The sequence below is a fragment of the Patagioenas fasciata genome, chromosome 9 (genome assembly GCF_037038585.1).
Source record: "Patagioenas fasciata isolate bPatFas1 chromosome 9, bPatFas1.hap1, whole genome shotgun sequence".
NCBI classification, from domain to species: Eukaryota; Metazoa; Chordata; class Aves; order Columbiformes; family Columbidae; genus Patagioenas; species Patagioenas fasciata.
In genome coordinates this window covers 5359898-5382969 of record NC_092528.1, presented here as the reverse complement: position 1 = coordinate 5382969, position 23072 = coordinate 5359898, and the positions used below count along the sequence as shown (strand labels likewise).

The 23072-nt window shown below is 59.6% G+C and overlaps 2 protein-coding genes across 2 annotated transcripts; one reads left to right on the top strand and one right to left on the bottom strand.

Moving 5' to 3' along the window:
• The first annotated feature begins 352 nt into the window (after window positions 1–352).
• LRRC3 (leucine rich repeat containing 3) lies at window positions 353–3506 on the top strand. Its single transcript, XM_065844773.2, has 3 exons — window positions 353–454; window positions 679–807; window positions 1970–3506. Exon 3 carries the CDS (start codon window positions 1972–1974, stop codon window positions 2833–2835), a length of 864 nt encoding a protein of 287 aa, XP_065700845.1. The 5' UTR covers window positions 353–454; window positions 679–807; window positions 1970–1971; the 3' UTR covers window positions 2836–3506.
• Window positions 3507–4223: 717 nt separating this feature from the next.
• On the bottom strand, window positions 4224–18280 carry TSPEAR (thrombospondin type laminin G domain and EAR repeats). Its single transcript, XM_065844772.2, has 12 exons — window positions 17912–18280; window positions 15346–15566; window positions 15026–15264; window positions 14803–14893; window positions 13676–13832; window positions 13221–13352; window positions 11524–11756; window positions 9051–9237; window positions 6852–7081; window positions 6371–6558; window positions 5924–6025; window positions 4224–5238 (listed from the first exon to the last, which is right to left on the bottom strand). Exons 1-12 carry the CDS (start codon window positions 18003–18005, stop codon window positions 5085–5087), a joined length of 2028 nt encoding a protein of 675 aa, XP_065700844.1. The 5' UTR covers window positions 18006–18280; the 3' UTR covers window positions 4224–5084.
• Between the last annotated feature and the right edge of the window lie 4792 nt (window positions 18281–23072).

Below are 23072 nucleotides of genomic sequence, written 5' to 3'. Positions count from 1 at the left end.
GAACTAGATGAACTTTGAGGTCTCCTCCAACCCAGACCATTCTGTGACTCTGTGATACTTTCGCCCATCGCTCGATGTCTGTTCGTGGTGACCCATCACCGAGAGCCAGCAGGGGAGAGGGGGTCAGGGAAGAGACGATCGTTCCCTCCAGCAGCTGATAACGCTTCGAGACCCGCAGCCGCGACCCTGCCAGCGGCAGAACCGCTGAAACCCCATCAGCACCGGTCAGTTACAGCACAGGAGCGCTCCGGCGGCAGCAGCCGGGGCCGCGCTGCCCCCGCCCCGCTCCAGCGCTGCCCGTGTCACCGGGCACCTCCGACCCCCGCCCCGCCCCGGCCCCGCCCGGTGCCGCCCCGGCCCGGGCCCCGCCGGCAGCAGCCGCAGCAACAGGTGGGGCCGCGGCGGAGCCCGAGCGCGGCCGAGCCGCCGCGCACCACAGCCGGAGCCGCAGCCGGTAAGGGACCCCGGGGCTTGGCGGGCGGCGGGGGGCGGTTGTGCTGCGCGGAGCCCGACGGGGTCCCGGCTCCCCGGGATTCGGGGCTGGGCATCCGCCCCCGCGCACGCCGGGGTCCGGCTGGGCGGCCGTTGCCCCTCGGAGCCCTTCCAGGGCCGGGGGGGAGGCTGGGGCAGGCGGTGGGAAGCGCCGTGGCAAAGTGCATCCTTGCTCCCCGCCGAGAGACCGGGCTGGCAGAACCCGGGAGGATCCGTGGGGCCGGAGGGACGTCCAGGCAGCGCGGCTCCATCTCCCCTGGAAGAGTCACTGCAGAGTCCGATAGCCCTGGGCAGGTCCACGGCAGCACCCCCCAGGTATGAACATCCCTTGAGTGGTACCCTAAGGATGCTTGTGCCTGAGGGATGCTGGTGCTTAAAAGATGCTGTTACCAGGGGAATGCCATTATCAGAAAGATGTTTGTACCAGAGGGATAACGACTTCAGTGCCCAGCTGGTCTCCTAACAGACAATTTAATTCCTAGGTGAAAGGCTCCCTGGGCCTACCAGGGTCCCACCCCTCAGCTGTCCCTTCCATGGGGACCTCTTCCCCCCCAACCTGACCAATACAGCAGCAGGGGTGTGAGTAGCACCAAAGGGCAGAGGAAAGAAGGTCCCAGCTGCTTCATTCACCTCCTGCCTCATCCCCAGCAGGGCAGGGGTGCCTTTTGGGGTCCCCAGATCACCTCCCTTACTGTGATGCTCAGTGGCTCATCTCTTAAGCTCCAGATCCCAGAGTCAGGCCATTAAGCCATACTCTTTGTTTACTTCAAAAAAAAGTCACGTCCAACCCCCTTGGAAACATAACATGTATCAGCTCACGGACCAGATGGGGAAAGTAAAAGAACTCCACATCTTGTTATTTAAAAACCCGGCGGTGATTAAGCCAGTCTGATGATCCAGGGAGTCTGACTCATCATTTTTTTTTAACACTTGGGGTTGGTGAGATAAGAATTTACTGCTGCTGTTCTCCCGCAGCAAATCCCCGCATCTCACGTGGAAATCAGCAGCAACCCAGGGCAGAGGCTCCTGGGCTGTGCCCATCTCCTTCTCTTGCATCTCCTCCTCTGCAGACATTCAAACCCGCCTGGACACCTTCCTGTGGAACCTCAGCTGGGTGTTCCTGCTCCATGGGGGGATTGCACTGGATGAGCTTTACAGGTCCCTTCCAGTCCCTGGCATTCTGGGATTCTGTGATTCTACCTGAACACCCCCACCCTGCAGCACCCTTTGCCCACCTGGGTGATCTGTGCTGAGATGGAGGCGAGGGGGAAGGGGTTTTAATCTCTGCAGCTCTATATCCAGGTGTAATTAACCCTAACCCAAATTGAGCTGTCTTGGAAAATTTGGTAGCCAGTGTCATTTCACCCCTGTTTTCTGTGCTTGGCCTCTCCCGGCTTTGCCGGGGCACTTTACACAGAAGTTGTGGTCCAGGAAATAATGCCATGTCACATCCCCTCCACCCGCCGCTTTCCTCCAGCGATGCGAGAGCCTTGGCAGGGTCACAGCGGAGCCGCCCTGCCGCCCAGGGGCTGCGGCAGCCGTCGTGGAGCGGCCGGCAGCCACGCCGAGCTGGCCGGCTGCAAGATGAGCCTCAGCACCACGCCGGCAGCCGGTGTCGCCCAGGCTTTCTTCTGCCTCCTGCTCTGCGTCCCCTGGGGCAGCTCCTGCCCCCCCAGCTGCCAGTGCACAGAGCGGGCAGGGGCGAAGGCCGTGCTCTGCAGCTCCCGGCACTTGGAGGAGATCCCCAAGGACATCCCCAGAGACGCGGTGTTCCTCAAGCTGGACGCGAACAGCATCACCAGAATCCCCAGCAACGCCTTCCGGCACCTCTCCCACCTGGAGGAACTCGATCTCTCCAGGAACGCCATTGAGAAGATCGACAGGGCAGCTTTCAAGGGGGTGGCTGCTGGGCTGCGGACCCTCGACCTCTCCAGCAACCGTATCCGCAGCATCCCCAAGGAGGCCTTGCTGGCGCTCAACGCCAAGCTCCGGCTGGCCAACAACCCCTGGCACTGCGAGTGCGCCTTGCAGGAGGTGTTGTGGGAGGCGCGCCTGGACCCCGACTCCGTCCAGGACATCACCTGCCACACGGCCCCGCGCCAGGAGTACGTGGGCAAACCGCTGCTCCAGGTCCTGGATGCCGGAGTCAACTTCTGCAGTGTGCGTCAGAGGACCACGGACGTGGCCATGTTCATCACCATGTTTGGCTGGTTCGCCATGGTCATTGTCTACGTGATCTGCTATGTCCGGCACAACCGAGATGACACCTGCAAGCATGTGGACTACCTGAAGTCCCTGCCGAGCCCCCAGGGCCACGCAGAGACCACCAGCACTGCCCTGTAGCCCAAGATGGGGCTGTCCCCTTCTCAGCTCCTTTGCAGGGAGCCAGTGACAACATGGTGGCCTTCAAACCTTCTCTGGGGGACTTTCCAGTGCTTGCTCCAGCCCCACAAAGGAGTGCTGCTGACTTAGAATCACCGAGTAGTTTGGCTTGGAAGGGACCTTTAAGGGTCCTCTAGTCCAGCCCCCTGACATGAGCAGGGACATCTTCAACATGGGGAGGACTTCACCCCTTCCCAGTGATGCTGGACCAAGTGTGAGCAAATGACAAGGGGACGCTGGGGACACATTACCCAGACCTGCCTATGGCTCCGGGGACGAATCCCCCTCCCCAGACCCCTTCTCCCCTGCCAGAGCTGGGGCTCGCAGGGAAAGCAGCCCCAGGCACCTGCTCGCGGTCCATGTGGTTTGGAGAGAACAAGCCCTTGGGGGGACATGGATGGGGGGTGGCTCCTGTGGGGCTGGGAGGTCCCTGGAGCAGGGGGTGCAGAGGGATGGTGGTTCTGTGCAGTGGGGTCACCCCGTCCTGGCTCCAGGGAGGAACTGGCCTTGCTGGGAGCAAGACATCAGCCCCAGCCCCCTGCAGCATCGCGGCAGCCTCTGCCTGCCACCAGCACCCCTGGGCTGAGCTCCTGAACCTTTGGTTTCTCAATAAAGCTCCGGATGAAGGAAAAGCCCTCGGGGTTTGTGCTGCATTGAGAGTCGGGCGTCCAGGGTGGGCGGTGGTGCTTGATGGGTTTGTGCTTGTCCTAATTCAATCTCTCCCACAGCAGACAAGCCTAAATTCAATGTTCCAGTTTGATTCCTGTTAGGTTACATCCCCTCCAGCCGCCCCGCAGCCTCCCTCACGCAGGGGCCAGCTGGCCAAACGATGCCTCTGCATCTCGTCTGGTACAACTCGCCTTATCTTGCCCTTTCTTGGGGCTGAATTAGAAATACAGCTCATGGCTCAGCACGGTGGAAGCAAATCAAGTTGTGCAAGCAAGAAATGGTCCTTCCCAGCAGAACCAGCTGCAGCTGTGGCTGGGCTGGGGGAGGAGTGGGGCCTGGACCTCAGGGAGGCTCTGGCCATGACCTCCCCAGCCCATTTTTGGGCGGCTGGCACCTCCTGTGGGCTCAGCAACCCCAGCAGAGCACTCAGGGCTGGGGAAGGCTGAGCAACGCCCTGGACCAGTTGGGACAGACAGAGAGTCCCTGGCAGGGGGAGGCAGATGGGCACCCTCCCCCCGGCACCCCATTGTGCTCAGGGCCACCTTGTCGTCACGGACCACCTGTGGCCAGTGACATGTGCCCGTCTTGCTCGGGGCTGGCTTGTTGAGCGGAAGCCTCTGCTCCGAGCAGAGCAGCTCAGGTACCTGCAGCTTGGGATGAAGGCTGGGTGCACACAGTTTATTACAGCTCTGGTTAAGCAAAAGCGTCTCCCAGACCAAGGCAAGGAAAAGAGGCCACGGTTTCACCTAGAGCAGTTTGAGTATTTCCCATGCCTATGGTAGCTGGATTGGTCCCAGTGCACAGCAGGCTTGCTGGGGAGTCGCTGACCTCATGCAAAGATGTGCAAGAACCAACATCAGTGCCTGTGCACACTCACAGTTTGTACAATATGCACACGTCACTCGGAGAGGATGACCAAAACCAGCCATGGCGGAGCGGGAGGGTGGGCAGGAACCGATGGCTCTGGGGTGGGGTGGCAAGGCCACCGAAGATGCACACAAAGCGTGGTGTGCAATGTCAAACCAGGTGGGTCCTCAGTAGCATCATGGCCCCAGGTGCTGGGCAGCCAGAGCTGAGCCCAAAGCCACCTTTTTCCCCAATTTCTCACGTGCCATTTCCTCCCCCCCACCATGCACCCACCCCGGCAGCACACGCTCTGCTCACTCTCGTTGCTCCCCTGGCTGTGTGCAAGTTTTGGCCACAACAATGGCTGCTCTGGGTCCCTCCTGGCTGCAGACTACCAGGGGTCCTGGTGAGCATGGGGAAGTACCTGGGCTCCAGGTAGCCTGGGTAGGACATGACTCAGAGCACAGCAGGAGAAAAGAGCACAAAAGCAGGCTCACAGTCCCTCTGCCAGCCCTGGACAGGGCTGCAGGGACCCACGGAGCTCCCCTCCTCCTCCTCCTCCCTGTCCCACGGCGCACACAACCAGCCAGCCGCAGGGCTGATGCCACAGCCATCCCTGGGCTCTGTGGTCCATCTTCACCCTGACGTGCAGCACACCCCGTTCCCGGTGATGAGCCGAGCGTGTCTCAGTCACCTCAGGTGGTTTTCAGCTTGAGCACCTTGGAAAGCGGCTCCTTGGCACTGGAGTAGAGGAGGTAGGAGCCCTCGGCGGTGTGAAATGCCTCCCAGTCTCTGCAGCCGACGGTGGGGAGGTGGTGAGCTGCTACGAAGCCTTCATAGCCTTGCCACCTGCATGGGAGGGCAGTGAGTTCTGGGGCATAAGGAGAGCCGAGCCGTGGGGCTGGCATCTCCCACCTCCCCACCATGGGCCAGGATGGGGTGTCCCTCACTGGGGCTTCTCATCCAGGATACTGGTGAGGGGCTGGAGCACAAGTGTGATGGAAGCAGCTGAGGGACCTGGGGGGTTCAGCTGGAGAACAGGAGCTGAGGGGAGACCTTCTGATCTCTGAACTGCCTGAAAGGAGCTTGGAGCCAGGGGGGTCGGGCTCTGCTCCCCAGGAACAAGCGCCAGGAGCAGAGGAAACGGCCTCAAGTTGCGCCAGGGGAGGTTGAGGTTGGATCTGGGGAACAATTTCTTCCCCAAAGGGCTGTGGGGCATTGGAACAGGCTGCCCAGGGCAGTGCTGGAGTCACCATCCCTGGAGGGTTGGACAGACGGACATGAGGTTCTCGGGACATGGGGCAGTGCCAGGGGTGGGGGAATGGTTGGACTTGATGATCTCGAGGGGCTTTTCCAACCAAAACAATTCTATGACTCCTGCCCAGAAACCCCTCCAGAAACAGGGAGCAGCCCGATCTGTCCTCCCTGGGGAGATACATCAGCACCCACAGAGGTTGCCCCCGCACCGGGTTCCTGTCAAGGTTGTTCATGCTGGAAACAACCACCCAACCACACCCTCCTCCCGCAGCAGTACCTGTAGATAATACTGTTAACGGCAAAGGTGAGGCCATCGAAGGAGTTTGCTACCACCAGAAAAGAGTCATCTCCCACCGAGAAGAACTCCCAGTCCAGGGCACTGGGGGATGAAGCAAGCAGAGGGGGAGGTGAAGGTGGCCCCTCCACGGCCAGCAGAGGAAGGGGTTGAGTGTCCACAGGGCTGAGCCCACCCCACACCAATCCCTGCCACCCTGGTGATACACACAAAACCCTGCTCTTCCCAGATTGTCCACCCTTGTTCATAAATTCAGGGTGTCCTCGTAGCTCCTGCTGGGATTCAGTGCCAAGGACCTGTCACCCATCATCCTCCCCACCAGTCTGGGTCCCCAGCTGTGTGCAAGCCTGCAGGAACCCTCCTGGAGACCCACAGGGTGCTCAGGGGAAGGACGTGGGCTGAGGAGCACCCAACTCTTTGCACAGGTACCTGTAGGTGAGAACGTCCTGGAATTTGACAAACATCTGGGCAGTGATGTTCAGCTCATAGATGGAGGAGTTGATGGCGTAAAAGTTGGAGGGTGCCGGCATCCCACTGTCATAGCTGTGGCTGTTTGCAACCGCCAGGAAGACTCTGTCCCCGATACGAAAGACCTCCCAGTCAGCAGCACCAAAAGTCTATGGGGAAGGAAGCCACATGAGAAGCTGGATGTGGACAAGCCTTCACAAGCCAAGGGTGCTGCAAGGTGTGGGGGAGACCTGCTAGAGGTGCAGCAGGGAAGCTACCCTCTCCTAAAGCTCTCCAAATTAAAAACAAACCTTGTTTGATCAATCCCTAGAGAACAATCAGTGGGAAATTATCACCAGCTTTCCAGAGGACCGAAGAGAATCTGTTTCTGTAATTATTTCCTGGCTTGTCTAAACCCAGAGGTGGGACTGAGGAGAAGATTTGACCAGTGGCCCAACCTTACCAGGATAGACTGGAAGAGCTGGAATGAGCCACTAAGCCAGATGTAGATGTGCGAGTAGATCTTAGTGGACGTGCCATTGAATGTGTTAGCCACAGCCAGGAAGGAATACGGCCCGATGGTGAAAAACTCCCAGTCATAGGCTCCAGAGGTAGGGATGGTCTGGTTGGTTTCAAACAAGCCTGTCCTGGGGTTCCACCTGTATATCACACTGTCTATGTTGTGGTTGTTCCCTGGGGGAGACAGACAGACAGACAGGTGTGTACTGTGTGGAAAAGGAATGCATGGCTCCTGTAAGAAACAAGACCCAGAAACAGCTTCAGCTACGCAACCATTTGCCAGTAGGTTGCAAGGCTGTTTGCTAGTGACCAACTGCTCCCCAAGAAGTAGCCAAAACGGTGCTAGAGCCTCCATCCCTACCCAGAACCTCCATCTCCCTTGAGCACGCTGGCAGCTTGTCCCCAAGCACGCGGTGGTGTCACAGCAGCCCCTGGCACAGTGTCACACCACAGGCACTGTGCCGCAGTCTCAGGGTGGCCAAGCTCTGCTCAGTCAAGTCCCTAAGGTACCAACATCATGTGGCTGCCGTCACCCTTCACACATTTGGGAGGGTGGCACAGTTGGAACAGCATCTTACTGATGTTCTTCAGTGCTCCTTTGCTAAGTCCCTGTGGTCAGCTCCTGAGTGCCGGAGCTGGCCAGGGACCTCCCTGCCACAGCACCAACTCCAGAGCGAGGAAGGGGACACCACAGCCCAGAGCCTGTCCCACGCTGAGCCCACCAGCACCAGAGCACCTGCTCCAGCCAGCTCCTGGACTCTAGATAAACATCTCTGAGACCACACCTGGAGAACTGTGTCTAGTTCCGAGTTCCCCAGTTTGGGAGAATAAATTACTGGAGAGAGTCCAGTGGAGAGCTCCAAAGATGACGAGGGGTCTGGAGCATCTTTCAGCATCTTTCTGGTGAGGAAAGGCTGAGAGAGCTGGGGCTGTTGAGCTGGAGAAGAAAAGCTGAGAGGGATCTGATCAATGGATCAATAGCTCAGGGTGGGTGTCAGAGGATGGACCAGACCCTGTTCAGTGGCGCCCAACGCCAGGGTGAGGGGCAACGGGCACAGACTGAAACACAGGAGGCTCCATCCGAACATGAGCAGAAACTTCTTTGGTGGGAGGTGCCAGAGCCTGGCCCAGGCTGCCCAGAGCGGGTGTGGAGTCTCCTTCTCTGAGACATTCAAACCCACCTGGACCCACCTGTGTGATCTGCTCTGTGACCCTGCGTGAGCAGGGGTTGCACTGGGGATCTACAGAGGTCCCTTCATCTGTGCTGCTGCGCTCAGCTCGGCCCCACTGTTGTTTCTGGTGGCTGAGGAGGACCACGTGTCAACAGGTTTACGGGCAATCTTTATTGCAACGAAAGAGACTTTGGTAAGAAGAGCTGCAGGGAGCACTGGGTGTGTGGGACAGGGCCACACAAATAAGCGGCATCTCCTCAGGGACTGACCCTCCACCACCTGCTAAGGGGAACATCCGCGGTTTGGCTTGGCCATGATGGTCTCAAACCCTGAACGATGTGCATGGCCCCTGAATCACTCTTCTGCTGCCACTGCCATGGGAACAGTCTTGTCCAAACTGGCCCTGGAGGGGTCTAACAGGTGATGCCGGGAGTTTCTAGCCCAGCTCACAGGCAGCTGGTGCCCAAGTGACCTGTCACCAGCTTTTAGCCTGGTGCCAGAGGAGCCGACGCTGCAGGAGCCACCCCGAGGGCTGGGAACAGTCCCAACAGCCCAGTATCTGAACACCCCGAGCATCCTGGAGAACCGGGGCTGTGGTATGGATCCCATGCAGAGGGCTGCACACCCCAATCCAGAACAACCCATGGTCTGGGAGGGCACAAGGCTGGATCATGGTGCAGGAAGAAACCCAGAGGGGGACTGTGTCAGCCACTTCCCAGAGTGCTTTTCTCTCCCCAAATGAGGGGGTCTGCAAGGATTCAGGCTTGCTGAGGGACATGGTGCTCCGAGCTGTGTGCGCTGACTCCCTGGCTTTGCCCCGCACTCTGGTAGAAGATGCACAAGGAGCTGCAGGGTTTCCATGGCAACAAGAGGATGCTCTCGAGCAGAGTGCCTGCGGTAGGGTACTGTGGTCCCCGGCGTCACCCAGGGCCACCTGCCCTGGGCTGGTAGGGAATATAAGAGCTGGGTACCTTGTCGGTGGTTGACCACGGCGAGGAAAGCCTCTCCCTCGATGACAAATGCCTCCCAGTCCCTAGCGCTGTGCGTGGTGATCCTCTGGTACGTGACGAATTTCTCTTTCCTGCGGCTCCACTTGTATATTACAGAGAACTCCTGACCTCTGTCATTCTGCTCAAAATTAGCCACTGCTAGGAAGATCTGAAAAACAACAAGCCAGGACATCTCGGTTTGCTGCTCTCGAAGGGGCGCGGACAAGCACGAGCAGGGTGGAGATGGGATGGATGGGGGATGTGGGACCAGGGAGCAAGGTGGCTGGTGTGGGGCACGATGGCCCTAGCTGGCCGGGGTCCCTGAGCAGCCTTCAAGCAACACAGTGCACCCAAAACGGAGACAGGGACTCGGCGGCCCATGGGGGTCTTTGTGCCTGGTAGCAGAGCTGGGACAAGGACAAAACTCACAGCCGCAGCCTTGTAACGGCAGGAAGGGAGAGCCAGGCTGAGCCGTGGGGACAGCGGGACCAACACAGTAGGGAGGGAGGGACGTCCAAGCTACCAAACCTTCCTCATTAAGGAAAGGTTGTTCAGAAGAAAGAAACTGCAGATATAATAATGATAACAACAATGATAACAACTCTCTGAGACAAAACATTTTCCAGAGCAACAAAACCCCCCTGTGAGCATCAGGGACACGCGTGCAGCGGCAGAGGTCGGCTTGCACGAGGCGGGAGCATCCGATCTCCTTCCCCATTAAGGAAAGGTTGTTCAGAAGAAAAAACTGCAGATATGACGATAATGATAACTATAATGGTAGCAACACCCTGAGACAAAACATTTTCCAGAGCAACAAAACCCCGCTGCAAGCATCAGGGACACGCGTGCAGCGGCAGAGGTCGGCTTGCACAAGGTGGGAGCATCCAAGCTCACGGGAGCACACGGGGTGATGTGCTGGCTCTGTCACTCCGGAGTGTTTCGTGTGGAGTGGCAGAGGTTGTGCCCCAGTTTGGGGCACAGGGATGCAGCCCAAAGGCAGAAAACAGTCAGTGGGGGTGGTCTCCGGTCTCCTGCCTCCTGCCCAGCGCAGGACCCTGCCAGCACAGCCTGGGGCTCAGCCACCCCAAGAAGAGACCTTCCAGCCTCTGCGGGGCTGTGCTGGATCCACACGTCCCCCCAGTGAAGGGGCATCCCCAGGGAGCAAGCCCTAGTCCAGGGGGTCCCTTCAGGGCATCTCCAGAAATGCAGCTTCAGAGGGAAGAGAAAGCCTGAATCCAACCCTGCAGCTCAGCAGGCTGCAGTCCCCTGTGGTCCCCTGCCCTCCATTGACAGGACCCCAGCATTGCCCATCAGCCCATCCCAGCAGAGCAGCAGCAGGTCCTGGTGCAGCAATGAGGTGCTGACACCTCCAGAGGTGCATCCCCCCTGCAATGTGTGCCAGGAATCCAGGCGAACTGGAGAGGTCTGTGCCGCTGCGGGTGCAGCGGAGCTCATCAGCTCCATGCAGAAATGTGCTGAGCACGGGCAGCTGAACCTGCCTCTGTCCCCAGCCATGCTGGAGCACCAAGGCCAGCCCAAATTAGAAAACCCGTCCCAAGCTGGGCAGGAGAGAGGCCATCCTGCCTAGAAAGTCTGAGTTAGTTTTCCTTAGTGAAGACCTGAAGCCAAACACAGAGCACGTGAACCTTCATGAGCACCAACAAGGGTGCTTCGCCATGCAGGAACCATGGGGACCCCCACCTGGTGCACTTCTCTGCCCCCATAGCCATGATGGGGGTGTTGTGGGTCCAGCCTAACACTGGGGAGTCTCAAATTGGTTCCCATCAGCAGATAAACAAGATGGAGAACAAGTCTGATGAGAAGCAGCTGAGTGACCGGGGGGGTGGTTAGCCTGGAGAAAAGGAGGCTGAGGGGAGACCTTCTCATGGCGTCTGCTGGGAACCGCAGTAAAATCTGCTTCCCTGGGGGGGTCAGCCTGTGTCAGGGAGGGGGCTGCATGTCCAGAGCAGGTTGGACCGCAGCCCTGCACGATGCACGTCCACACATGAAAGACATTTTGACACCGGCACTCACTACATCTAAGGCAGAAACAGGTAGAGCCTGCTAGAAATGAACCCAAACATGGGAGGATGTGGCTCCAGCTTTGGAGGCTGAGCTCACAGCCACCCTGGAGATCCCCAGAGAAGAGATCTGAGCACTCCGGACACAGGATTACCTCCGCTGTGAGCATCTTTGCCGGAAATGGCCTGGGGGGATGTACCTGTGTCATGGCACATACAGTAAAACAGTGAGGGTTGCCCACAGATCAGCCCCAGGACAGACCCTCACTGGCTGAACACGTGTATCAGCGTGACCACATCAAAGACAGGAGAAAGATTCACCCCCTAAACCCTGCCCAGGACTCAGGGCTTCAGAGGAGAAGCCAGTGTTGGGCAATTGCAGTTTAATATACTGAAATATGAAGGCATTGAAATAACCCTCCGGGCAGACTCACCTTCTTTCCTATGGTGAAATACTTCCAGGACTGAGCTTGGTAGGTGGGGATGTTCTGGTAGGGCACAAACTTCCCATCAGTCCACTTATAGACAGCCGATCCTGGGGGGGTGTACCGGTTGGCAGTGGCTGCGAACAGTCCCACCTTTGGGATGGTGAAGACCTCAACCCCCATCGTCTCAGAGTTGGTCACCAGGTTCTGGTACTCCTCCACGTAGTCCAGCCTTGGTTTGACTGGAGGACCACAAAGACAGAGGGGCGAGGTTAAAACCAGATGACTCTCCCTGGAGAGGCTGCACAGCACAGCTGGTTCCACAGCTGTGTGGAGCTTGATGGGGGGAATGAAGGTTCTGGTGCTGCTGGTGGTGAAGGGTCAGAACCCAAGGAGGTGGTAGAAGGCTTGACTTGGTCTCGTTGGGCGGCACATCCAGCCCCATCCACCCCAACTGCTCTTCAGCAGAGCACAGGGCTGCAAAACATCCTGCCGGGCTGTCTGCTCTGGGAGCGGGGAAGAACAGCACGACATGGAGTTTTTGGGTTGATATATTTATCCTAAAAAGAACAAGGAGGAGGAGACCTACAGCAAAAGGGCCTGTGCCACCCAGACCAGCTGGATTGACCTGTCCCCAGGGGCAGCAGGTGTTTCCTCAGTCTGGAGTCAGCATGAGCTCTGGGAGAAGCTGGAGAAGACTCGGACACAATTAATACTAGAAATTAGAAAAGCTAAAGCTGGTGCCAATGGCAGATGAGTGGGCACTGAAAGGGACAAATGGCAGGAGAAGAGCTACAAAAAGGGCCAGTGTTGGTGGCACCAAGGGGTAAGATCCTAGGACAAGGTCTTCTTGGGGAAACAAGGACTCGGTGCCAATCCTCATGACTTCCAGAGGTGGGGAAAGATGGGGAGGGACTCCAGACACTGCCAGCTCCTGCGAGGAGCAAAATGGCTCATCCAAACCCACCATGTGGGTGCCAGGAAAAGAAAAACCCCGGGAGAGAAGGGAGGGACAGCTCGGTTACGGCCATGCCCCATCCTCCACATCTTAACCAGGGGTCCTGGGCAGACCGCTTAGAAAAAGTGGGAGAGCAACAGTGAGTGAAATCATTTAATCATCCAATAATGTCCATCCCTACAGGCTCCAGCTGCTTTGCCACCTCGTTGCTCCAATGTTGCCTCGCTACTTTCTGCACAAAGGCCACCAGAGCTGGGATGACATGGGGACCTGCCTCCCATCACTCCCTTGCTTATCTTTGGCAGCTGATGTGTCTTTCTGCTCCTTCTTGTCCATCCTACAAATGTGTCAGCACCAGGAGCCCCTGTACTGTAGGGACCCTGAGGCAGGGACCCCCCCAGCACCCAGACAGGGCTCTGTGGGCTGAGCCGTCCTGCTTGGACAGACCGGGAGCTCGTTCCTGACCAGAGAAGTCCCATGAGGGATGGACAGCACGGATGAGGTGGGTGGACAAGATGAGTGATCGAGGAGCTGGATCACAGAGCTGCACAGGAAGCGCCAATGCGGGCACTGAGAGCAAAGCAAAGCCCGGCCAGGCAAGCGGGAGGCAGGGGGACACCCCAGCGCCCTCATTCTCCTGTTGCCTGACTCAGTTCCCACCCCGAAGGTGCTGTCAAGGGCAAATCTCTGCTCCTCCTCTGCCGTAAGATCCTCTCAGGATCCCCGAGAGCGCATCACACCCCAATACCTTCCAGCATGGACACCCAGGCGCTGCCGTTGCAGAGGTAGAGCCCTCGCCGGGAGGCGTTGAACCACAACTGCGCCTTCTCCCGCTTGGTGCAGGGGGGACGGGAGCCCAGGGTCACCGTCGTGTCGCTCTCTGGGCATGGAGAGGAGCAAGGACACATGGTGGAGGAGCAGCAAGGCCCATCCCTGTGCACACAGAGAGGGCTGGACATCCTGCTCCCATCCTGATGACAGGGAACAGGGGACACAGCAAACCAGCACCGAGCCAGGGAGGCGCCATCGGGGCAAACCCTGCGGCTGACACCTGGGCGCAGGGGCACCCCGGCTCTCCATGGGGGTTTTGGACAGGGTTCCCCCCAACATGGGGACACCCCTCTGTTCCTGCCCCATGCAAAGAGCTCTCCCCATTGAAAGCAGGAGGCAGCAGCTGAGCCCGTGCTGCCAGGACTTACTGACCGTAGGGGTATTTCAGCACCTCGTTGCTCGCTGGCTTCACAGGGACATCCTGGAGGACAGCGGGGACAGAGAGCGTCGCTACTTTCAAGTTCAAGGCGGTGCATATCCGAGGGGTGGCATCGGCTCCTGGCAGCAGGACAAGCTGTCTCAGCAAGCCCTGGGAAAGCGGGAGCAGCAGCATGTAAGTCCAGTAAGAACAAGAAATGGAAAATGCAGGTGATTTACGCTCTGGATTTCCCTCCTGACTCCTGCTCACTGCCCTCCGCCCTGGGCTGTGGAAGCCTCCGTAGGATTCACACGTGCTTATCAGATCCTCATTACATGCTCAGCCTGCCAAAATCTCCATCCCCGGCAATTTAACAGCTGGTGCGAGGCGAATATGGGCAAGGGGCTTGTTAGCTGCAGACGGCTTTCACCGCCTCCACTTTCCACTGCTGGCCAGAGCAGGCACTGCCCCAAGTTTTATATCTGTGAGACCGTGCCATCAACTGGCTTTCTGCCACCACATTGCTGACAGCGTCCTCTTCAAAACACATTTGTCCTGCAAAGCACCAGTCACCAGCGCTGCCCCTTGCACGCCCAGAGCCGGATGGGAACTGAGCCTGGCAGCGGCACCCACGGCCACCTCTGCTCCCCACAGAATCCCAGAATGTCAGGGGTTGGAAGGGACCTGTAAAGCTCATCCAGTGCAATCCCCCCATGGAGCAGGAACACCCAGCTGAGGTTCCACAGGAAGGTGTCCAGGCGGGTTTGAATGTCTGCAGAGAAGGAGACTCCACAACCTCCCTGGGCAGCCTGGCCCAGGCTCTGACACCCTCACCCGAACAAGTTTCTTCTTGTACCTAAATAGAACCTCCTGTGTTCCAGTCTGCACCCATTGCCCCTTGTCCTGTCACTGGTTGTCACCCAGAAGAGCCTGGCTCCATCCTCCTGACACTGCCCCTTTCCATATTGATCCCCAGGAATGAGTCCCCCCTCAGTCTCCTCTTCTCCAGCTCCAGAGCCCCAGCTCCCTCAGCCTTTCCTCACACGGGAGATGCTCCACTCCCTTCAGCACCACGCTGCGGCCCAAGCCCCATGGCGGGCCTCGAGTGCCTCCACACAGCCCCACGCCATGGGGCACCTACCGTGAATGCGCCTTTCCTTCTCCTCCGGTTTCCCAGGTAGAAGCTGGCTCTCTTCACCGACAGAGAAGCTGGAAATGGCGTCTCTGTCACCCTGTGTGCGGGCAGAGAAGAGGCAGAGGACAATTTCATGGCGCCTGCTGGTGGCTGGAGGAGATGCTGGTGGAGGAGCATCATCCTGCCAGGGAGCTGGCACTTCCCGAGCCCCCCGCTGTCCCCAACCTACACATCCTTGGGGACGCTGCAGTCCACCGTCAGCGAGAAGGATTGGCCGGAGACAGCCAGGACCAGCGTGTGCCACTGGTTGTCGGAGAGGGAGACGTTGGGGAAGGTGACGCGAGTCTGCCAGCTGCCAGTGCGCTCGTGGCTCCAGAAGATGAAGTGGAGCTTGTTGGTGGTGTAGCGCAGCCCCACCAGCACCCTGGGGCTCTCCTCTGCCATGAGCGTGAAGATGTACTCGTTTCTCTGCGGGAGGACACGGACTCGGCATGCCGCACGCCGCGGGGCCGGGCTGCGCCCGCTCCGTGCCCGGCCGGCGGCGCTTACCTTGGCGGGGACGCTGAGGACCCGCAGGGTGACGATGATGGAGAACTCCTCGGGGAAGCGGTGGCAGTGGATGAAGAGGCGGGAGGCGGGGAAGGCCAGGGCGCGGGGCTGCGAGGCCGCCAGCTGGAACCCGCGCACGCCCTGCGCCTCGAACACGCGGAGGGCCGGGGCCAGCCCGCCGGCGGGGACCACCTCTGCCAGGATGTCCAGCGGGCGCAGGTCTGTGCCGAGACACAGCGGAGCACGTCACGGCGGGGGCCATCCCAGCCTGTCCCCCCTGGCTGTGGGGTGCTCTGCCACGCCGGGCCGCCACCGGCTTCCTCGGGATCCACCAGCAACCACAACCAGGGCCAGGGGAGCGGGCAGGGAGCTGGTGCCTGCTCGCTGGGAGGCCACCTGTCCCTGTCCCCACGGTGGTGGGACACGGCACTTCCCCCTTCCAGCCTCAGTCCAAGCTTTCCCAACCCAGCACACGCTCCCCTGGCAGGCACCAAAACCGCTAATTAAATAATTATCCTCTCCCCAGAGAAGAAAACAACGTGCCCAGCTCGAGGGCATCGCCTGGGTGAAGAACAGGCACGGCAAAGCGGTCCCCACATCACCGTGCCAGGGCTGCCATCGCTCCAGCGTCTGGGCAGCCGCGGGGAGGGCGGCACCGCGGGGGGGCTTCCCCGATGTCTCGCCTTGGCATCCTCGCAGCTTTTATATTTGAATGCTTCCCTGGTGGGATTGCAGTGTCGGTAGTGAAGGGCAAAGGGGTTCAGTGGTGATGCCCAGACGATGAACCAGCACTGGGCTAGACTGAAAACCCCTGACTCTGTCCCATTCCCAGTGAGATGTGGCTTTTAGTTATTATTTGTACTAATAAACCTCGGCTGCCGGCGCACAGCGGGAGAGCTGGGAGCTGGACCAGCGTGTGCCAGAATCCAAACCAGCTGGAAAGGGGAGCCCTTCCCCTGGGCACCCCCAGTCAGCCCAAACCCAGATGGGCAGCGCAAAGAGGAATCTGCTCACGTGGCTCCAGCCAGCCCGGAGCAGCGAGAACGGCGACGTCCTTCCCACCATGCCACCTCTGCATCCCCCCTGCCCGCCCTGCCACTGGTTTAAGCTGCTCCTAAAGCAAAGCCTTGGTGGGGAAGGTTTAACTGAAATGACGTATTTCAGAAATGCATGACTCAGGGAATCATAGAATCACAGAAGGGCTTGGGTCAAAGGGACCTTCAAATCTCCCCCAGTGCCGCCCCTGCCATGAGCAGGGACATCTTCACCAGCTCAGGTTGCTCAGAGCCCCGTCCAGCCTGGCCTGGGATGTCTCCAGGGATGCTTCATCCACCACCTCTCTGCCCAACCTGGGCCAGGCTCTCACCACCCTCAGGGACAACAATTCCTTCCTCATGTCCAGCTTGAATCTCCCTTCTTTAGTTTAAAACCATCACCTGTTGTCTTATCGCTACAGACCCTTGTAAAAAGTCCCTCTCCAACAAAATTCTACAGTTAAATGACTGGTTCCTGTTTTTCTCAGCAAAAAGCACAAGTTGTATCCAGGCTTGGAATTGCAGAGGGGTTCAGGAGCCCCAGCGGCCCCGGAGGCAGCCGGGGTGAGCTCAGCTGGGGCTGGAGGCTGCAAGCCGGGAAGGGACCAAATCCTAAAACCAGCCCCAAATCCCTAATCCCAAAGCTGTGCGTCCCAATCTGCCCAGGAGGGACACGGGGACAGTTAAATGTGCTGACACTGGAGCCTCGACACCCAAAGGACCCCTCAGCTGAGGCTGCTTGGGGACAGTGGGGACGTTCCCAGAGACCAGAGCACCTTGGGGAGGAGGTGGTGGGGATAAACTCTCCGATCTCTCCCAGCTTTCCTTCTCACCACCGTCCGGACTGTAACAAAATGTAAATACAGGTGCCACCAAACCCAGACAAGCCCCAAGCATAAGGAGCCTGGGCCCAAGCACCCCAAAATCGGGGTTGAAGTGTCACTGTCCACGCAGGGACCTCATGGCACAGCCACGGGATGGGAAGAGCCCAGGGATGGGGATTCTTTCTGGCTTGGGCTGCTCTCGGCGCTTCCCCGTGGGAGCTGCAGCTCCTCGGCGGGGGATGCTGGGGGGTGGAATTTTCCGGGAGGTTTTGCTGCCTGGAGGGTGGAGGTTGTGCCCGGCGGAGCACAGGGACCCGCGAGGAGTTCACCGCTCTGCTCCACTTCTCCTTCCAGCCCTTCCGCTCCCCACATGCCGGTCCCCGGCGCCAGCAGAGCTCGGGACGGCGCTTGTGCCGCAGAGCCGGGCGCGCAGCTGCCCCCGCGCCACCGCTCCTGTGCCCTGCCGGGGGCTGCGGGTGCACGGACACCGCCCCACCCGCCACGCATCGCAGGGCGTCGCGCTGTGCTCTCATCCTGAGTGAGGCCCAGGCCACCAGAACCTTGGGGCTCCCCGCGGTGGCCACGTGCCCCCCGAAACGGAGCGTGCCTTCCGGGGACATCCCGTCACACACGGGGCTCGGCATCTTTCCCAACGCCGTCGCTGGTGCCACGCTCCGGCACAGCCCCCCCGCCGGCCCGCGCTCCTACCTGTGCAGTGCCGCCAGGTCCTGCCCCCCCGGACCAGGCCCCCGGCGGTGGCCCCGTGGAGGAGGACAAGCCAGAGCAGCAGCGGAGCCGACATCGGGGGGCCGGCCTCAGGGGGTCCATCCACCGGGATGCCCCCGCTGTCCACTCCTCCGTGCCCGGGCAGGCGCCGCTCGGCTCAGCCCCCCTGGGGGCTCTGGCATAGTCTGTCGGTGGGATACCCCCCAGGGACGGGCCACGCTGGGTGCTGCTTCAACGCTTCGGGGTGCTAAGCCCCGGCTCTGCTGTCTCCACGCGTGGGCATTGTCCCTGGGGGCACGGCGGGGGCGGCGGGCGGGCGGGGGTCCCGTGGGGCGGCCGCGGAGGCAGTGCCGGCTGCAGCCGGGGAGCAGGCATTTAAATGAGAAGTTGGTGGTGGGAGAGGAGGAGTCCCGGCTCTTTGGAGAGCTTTTATCTTTTGCCCAGCCCTCTGCAAGGCGGCTTTGGGGAGGGATTTTTTTACATTTTTTTCTATCCTTTAATTTTTGGTGATTCATTTTTCCAGCGTCATGTGGGAGTAGGTGGGACATTCACCCTTGCCTGGAGAGACCAAGGTGGGAACCTTCCTGCTCCTAAAAGCCTTGGGCTTTCGGGAGCACCATCCCAGCCTGTACTGGGGGATCCTCTGTTCCCTCTGGTCTGCTCCACCCTGCCCAAAAAACAAACCCCAAGACTCAACAAGGTGCATTTTTCTCCCCCGAAATGGCCTCGGTCAGGGGATGCACAGCGGCTGCCACGAGTGAGGCTCCAGCGTGCTGAGCGTCGGTTCGGAAACCCCCGAGGAGAGACAGCAGTGGAAAATCTCCCTGCGCACAGCAAGCTCTGCGGGGCTTCTCCAGCTGCAAAACAAGTCACTTCCATGTCCCGAACAATTGAAATGGGTTCCCACCCCCCCAAAACCTTCCCACAAGGCGAACGCCAGAACAGAAAGCGGATGGCTGAGACAAAATGCCAGAAAATCGTGTCACAAACCGGGAGTTTCATCAGCAGGGAACAGCCAGAGCCGCTGCCGGGCTGTCCGCACCCCTTGCTGGACCGAAACCCACCGTGCGGGGACCCCTGGGGCGCGGGCATATGGCGGAGCCCAGCCCTGCACCTCGCTCCCAAATCCTGCGAGGAGCTGCCACCGGAGCCCAGAGACACCCAAAAGGCACCAGTGCCCCTGTCTCAGAGTCAAACACCCCTGATGGCCGGAGGGCGGCTGCGTGTCTCTGGGGATGCTCTGCATCGTGTAGGGCTGCACGGAGCTCCCTCTCCCCACAAAGCCTCTTGTTGGGGCTCTACCAGGATGATGCTTAAGCAGAGCTTAAGTGGAGCTTAGTCCCAGAGAGAGCTGCAGATGCGAGGCACCTCTGGCTCCCCATCCCCACCGGTACAGCCACCCCTCAAATCTCAGTGGCAGTTGGTGGTGACAGTGAGGGGTGAGCGATGTGCAAACCATCCCATCTCGGCCCCTTGTGCTGCTCCCCACGGCCACCAGCTGGGAGCAGCCATCGCGCTGGGACCCCACGCCATGTCTGCCGCCCCCCGGGACCCCGCGGTGGAGCGGCCGGTGGATGGGAGGGCGGCTGGCGTGGAGCGGAGCGCGGCCGCCAGCAGGGCCCGGCCTCCCGGCAGGTTGGCGCTGGGGACAGCGGCACAAATGAGAATCAGAGCGTTTCCCAGGGCCGCACACATGTGTCAAGTTAAGCGTGGCTTTGGGAGCTGGCAGCACTGTCCCGAGCAGGGGGCTCGCGGAAATGATGGATTTGGGGAAATCTCCTGCTGCGAGGGCCCACGTGGGTCCTCCCAGGGAGGGAGAAAACGTCCTACTGGGGCTGCTGGGGAGAACGGGTTTACCAAAGAGGACACAGCCACCTTTGGGTGGTTCCTTGGCCAAAAGGCTGGATGGTAGGGACATTTCTAGACCCCAGGACACAGAATGTGTGTCCCCTCCAGAAGCAAGGGGATCTGGGAACTTACCAAAGCTCCCATCGATGAGCATGATGTCCATGCCAGGCGGACTCAGCCCGGCACAGTGGGCTCAGGCTGCTTTTCAGCCACGTGCTGTCAATGAACAGTCTCCTGGTGAGAACAGGGACATGGACGGTCTTCAAGGACTTTATCCATCCTTGGGCTGGGGACCCTGGCACGGCAGAAGGTGGTGGAACAGCTCTGGGCAGTGCCTGGTGCTTTTCTCCTCCCCAGGAGGACCTTATTGGGGAACCGACCTGTGATGGGATCTGACAGGGGCCCACGGCTGCGGCGTTGGGTCCGGGACCTGCTCCGTGTGCCAACGACACGAGGAAGCAGTTTGCAAAACTGTTCCTTAGCACACACGCGCACATTCCTGTGTGCACAAGCGAGCGCAAGAGGATGAAATAAAAGGGACAAACAGTGAGACGTTCGCCTAATTCGCATGGGTCGTAAATAAAACCATGTGGCGGTTCTGAACAAAACGATCCTTGGATTTCCACCAAATAGGTTGGGCCATCCCTGAGTTAGAAAAGGTTGAGAAACCCATCTGTAGACAATACGTTTCAAGCAGAGCTTCCATGTAGAGGACAGTGTGAGGAAGGCACCTAATCAACACCAGGGCCAGGCTGGACCCTGCACACAGGGTAACGTCTCCGCTTGCCCAAGACTGTAACTCGTTCCTTATTATTTGCAGACACAAAGTCGTGTTTCAAGACTCGTTATGCCCTATTCATTTCAGTCTTTATTCCTGACGTCTGCAAGAGCTTTCTCCCACCAAAGGCAGCACGCATCCCGGCACCGGCCGTGGTGAAGCTCCGAGGGCACCGGGAACGACGCCTTCCCCTGGATGGCCGGACGGAGAGGGACGCGGACTCCGTCCCCAGCAGCTTCCGAGGTTCCTCCCTCGTCACCTCCGTCCTTTCTCCGAGGTTGAAAATCTTCCCCATATTTCCTGGACCCACTTCAGCTCCCCGAGCCAAACACACTGACACAAACTGAGGTCACAGCAAGAAATCTCCACACCAGGAAACCTGTCAGCATCCTACAAGGAGTGTAAATGTCCGTAACCCCATCGCCTTTCAAAAACTTAATTCCCAGAAGCTTTGGAGAGGTTCTGCCAGGAAAGTTTTGTCGAAGGACTGGGAGGATTGCAAAAGACACTGTTTTTTAGGAAAGCCACCAAAAACAAAAGCACAAAGCTGCCCCGGCGCTGCGAGTCCCGCTGCCAGTTTCCCTTCGGAGCGGTCCCCGCTGAGCGGCGATGAGCCACCAGCATCGCTCGCGCCCCAGCGCCCGGCGTGCCCGCACACCCGCGGCCTCGGGGGACGGAAGGAGCCGGGAGCGGCCGTCCCGGCAGAGCTGTGGCCGCGGCAGCCGGCAGGGCTGGTGACCTGCAGCAGCGGTCCCTGCCCGGGCAGCCGGAGCCAGCCGAGCATCCTGCCCCGCATTTGGAGGACAGATGGCAGCTGAGCTGGCAGGCTCTGAAAGGGCCCCCCAAAAAGTGGTCACTTAACTTCTCCCAGTACAGAATCACAGAATCATTTAGGTTGGAAAAGACCTTTAAGATCATCAAGTCCAACCATTAACCCAACACTGCCAAGTCCACCATTCACCCATGTCCTGAGAACCTCATGTCCGTCTGTCCAACCCTCCAGGGGTGGTGACTCCAGCACTGCCCTGGGCAGCCTGTTCCAATGCCCCGCAGCCCTTTGGGGAAGAAATTGTTCCCACATCCAACCTCAACCTCCCCTGGCGCAACTTGAGGCCATTTCTTCTAGTCCTATCGCTTGTTCCTTGAGCAAGAGACCAACTGCCCTCACTACAACCTCCTTTGAGGCAGCTGTTGAGAGCAATCAGGTCTGCAACAGCGATAATGCTGAAGCCTTTGCAGAAAGGCAGGGAAGGGCGCAAAAATAGGAGCAAAATGATGGGCTTTAAGACAGCTGAATATGCAAACCTGAGGACTCCGTGTGGGGACCCGTGAGCAGGAGGGTTTGACTGAGCAAAGCCTGTGCCCAGTGCCGCAGGTCTCCCAGCAACCCCCGGCTCTGGGACAGGGACAAATCTCCCCCCGCCTTCACCTCACAGCCCTTTGATCCCGGCAGTGACCGTGGGCCCCAGCTCACAGCAGGTGGGAAACGGCAGAAAAAGCCAGGGCAGGGAAGCCGGGGACTTGTCCCCACATGCCTGGGCCCATCAAGGACAGAAAAGGGGCTGCACGATGCTGCTGGGACCAGAAAGGATCCCGTGGCTGCCCAGTTAGGGCCCAGCCAGTATGTTCTCTCCCAGCTGAAACCCACCCGGGAGCACTCAGGGCAGCAGGAAAAGCTGTGGGCAGCACCAGCTCCTCACCAGCAGAGCCCCCAGCGATTCTGCCCAGGGCCGGGCCAGGTCCTGGCTCCTGCGGCAGCGGCCGAGCGTCCCGTGGCCAGAACGGCAGCTCCAGCACCGCTCTGCTCTGCAGCCGTAACAAAAGCCTCTTGCCCTACAACAAAGAGAATCACAGGCCAATATTATGACTCGCCTGTGCGACACTGTAGAGCTTTCATGATTCAATTAGCGATGATCCAGGCTCTGAGGAGCCGGGGAGGGTGGCAGAGCGGGCAGCACACAGGGGGCTCCCCGGGCGCAGGCAACCACGCTCACTCTGCCCACCCGCCGGCAGCTCCGTCCCCTCCGCCATCCGGGGCGGGAAGGGAACAAAGGCAGAGAACAATTGCTATTGTTTCTCAAGACTTTCTTCGGGCCGGTGCTGCTGCCCAGCTACTCTGGCTGTGGCGCGGTGGCCCCGCTGCGCTCGGAGCTGCGCAGACGCCGGCAGGGACACAATCCCCATCCACAGGCTCCTGTCACCCAGCCCTCGGAGCCTGGTCCCCACTAGCACAGACAGAAGGAGCTCAGCATCCTCAGCAGGGTTACCCCAGGCACTGCAGCTCCTGCCCCACTGCCCAGTACCATCAGGTGTCCCCAAGATGCTCGGGACATCCAGCCTCCCGCAACCCGCTGAGGCTCGACGCCTGTGGTGGGGAAGGGGTGAGCTCAGCCCACGGAGCCAAGCAGGAGGGAAGGAGAAAATCGAAGCAGACCATCCCGGGGAACCTGGCTTGCCCTCCCCTTCACTGGTGCTGCGCAGCCCTGGAGAGCAGACCTTGCTGGCACCGAGTAGGAC

What these genes read in the sequence shown, in the direction of transcription:
- LRRC3 (XM_065844773.2), top strand. Translation starts at nt 1,972, where the DNA reads ATGCGAGAGCCTTGGCAGGGTCACAGCGGAGCCGCCCTGCCGCCCAGG.
- TSPEAR (XM_065844772.2), bottom strand. Translation starts at nt 18,005, where the DNA reads ATGTCGGCTCCGCTGCTGCTCTGGCTTGTCCTCCTCCACGGGGCCACC. An exon ending in CTGGGTGTCCATGCTGGAAG is followed by an intron (nt 11,757 to 13,220) that starts GTATTGGGGTGT and finishes GTGGTCCTCCAG; the next exon opens with TCAAACCAAGGCTGGACTAC. An exon ending in CAGGACGTTCTCACCTACAG is followed by an intron (nt 6,026 to 6,370) that starts GTACCTGTGCAA and finishes TTCATCCCCCAG; the next exon opens with TGCCCTGGACTGGGAGTTCT.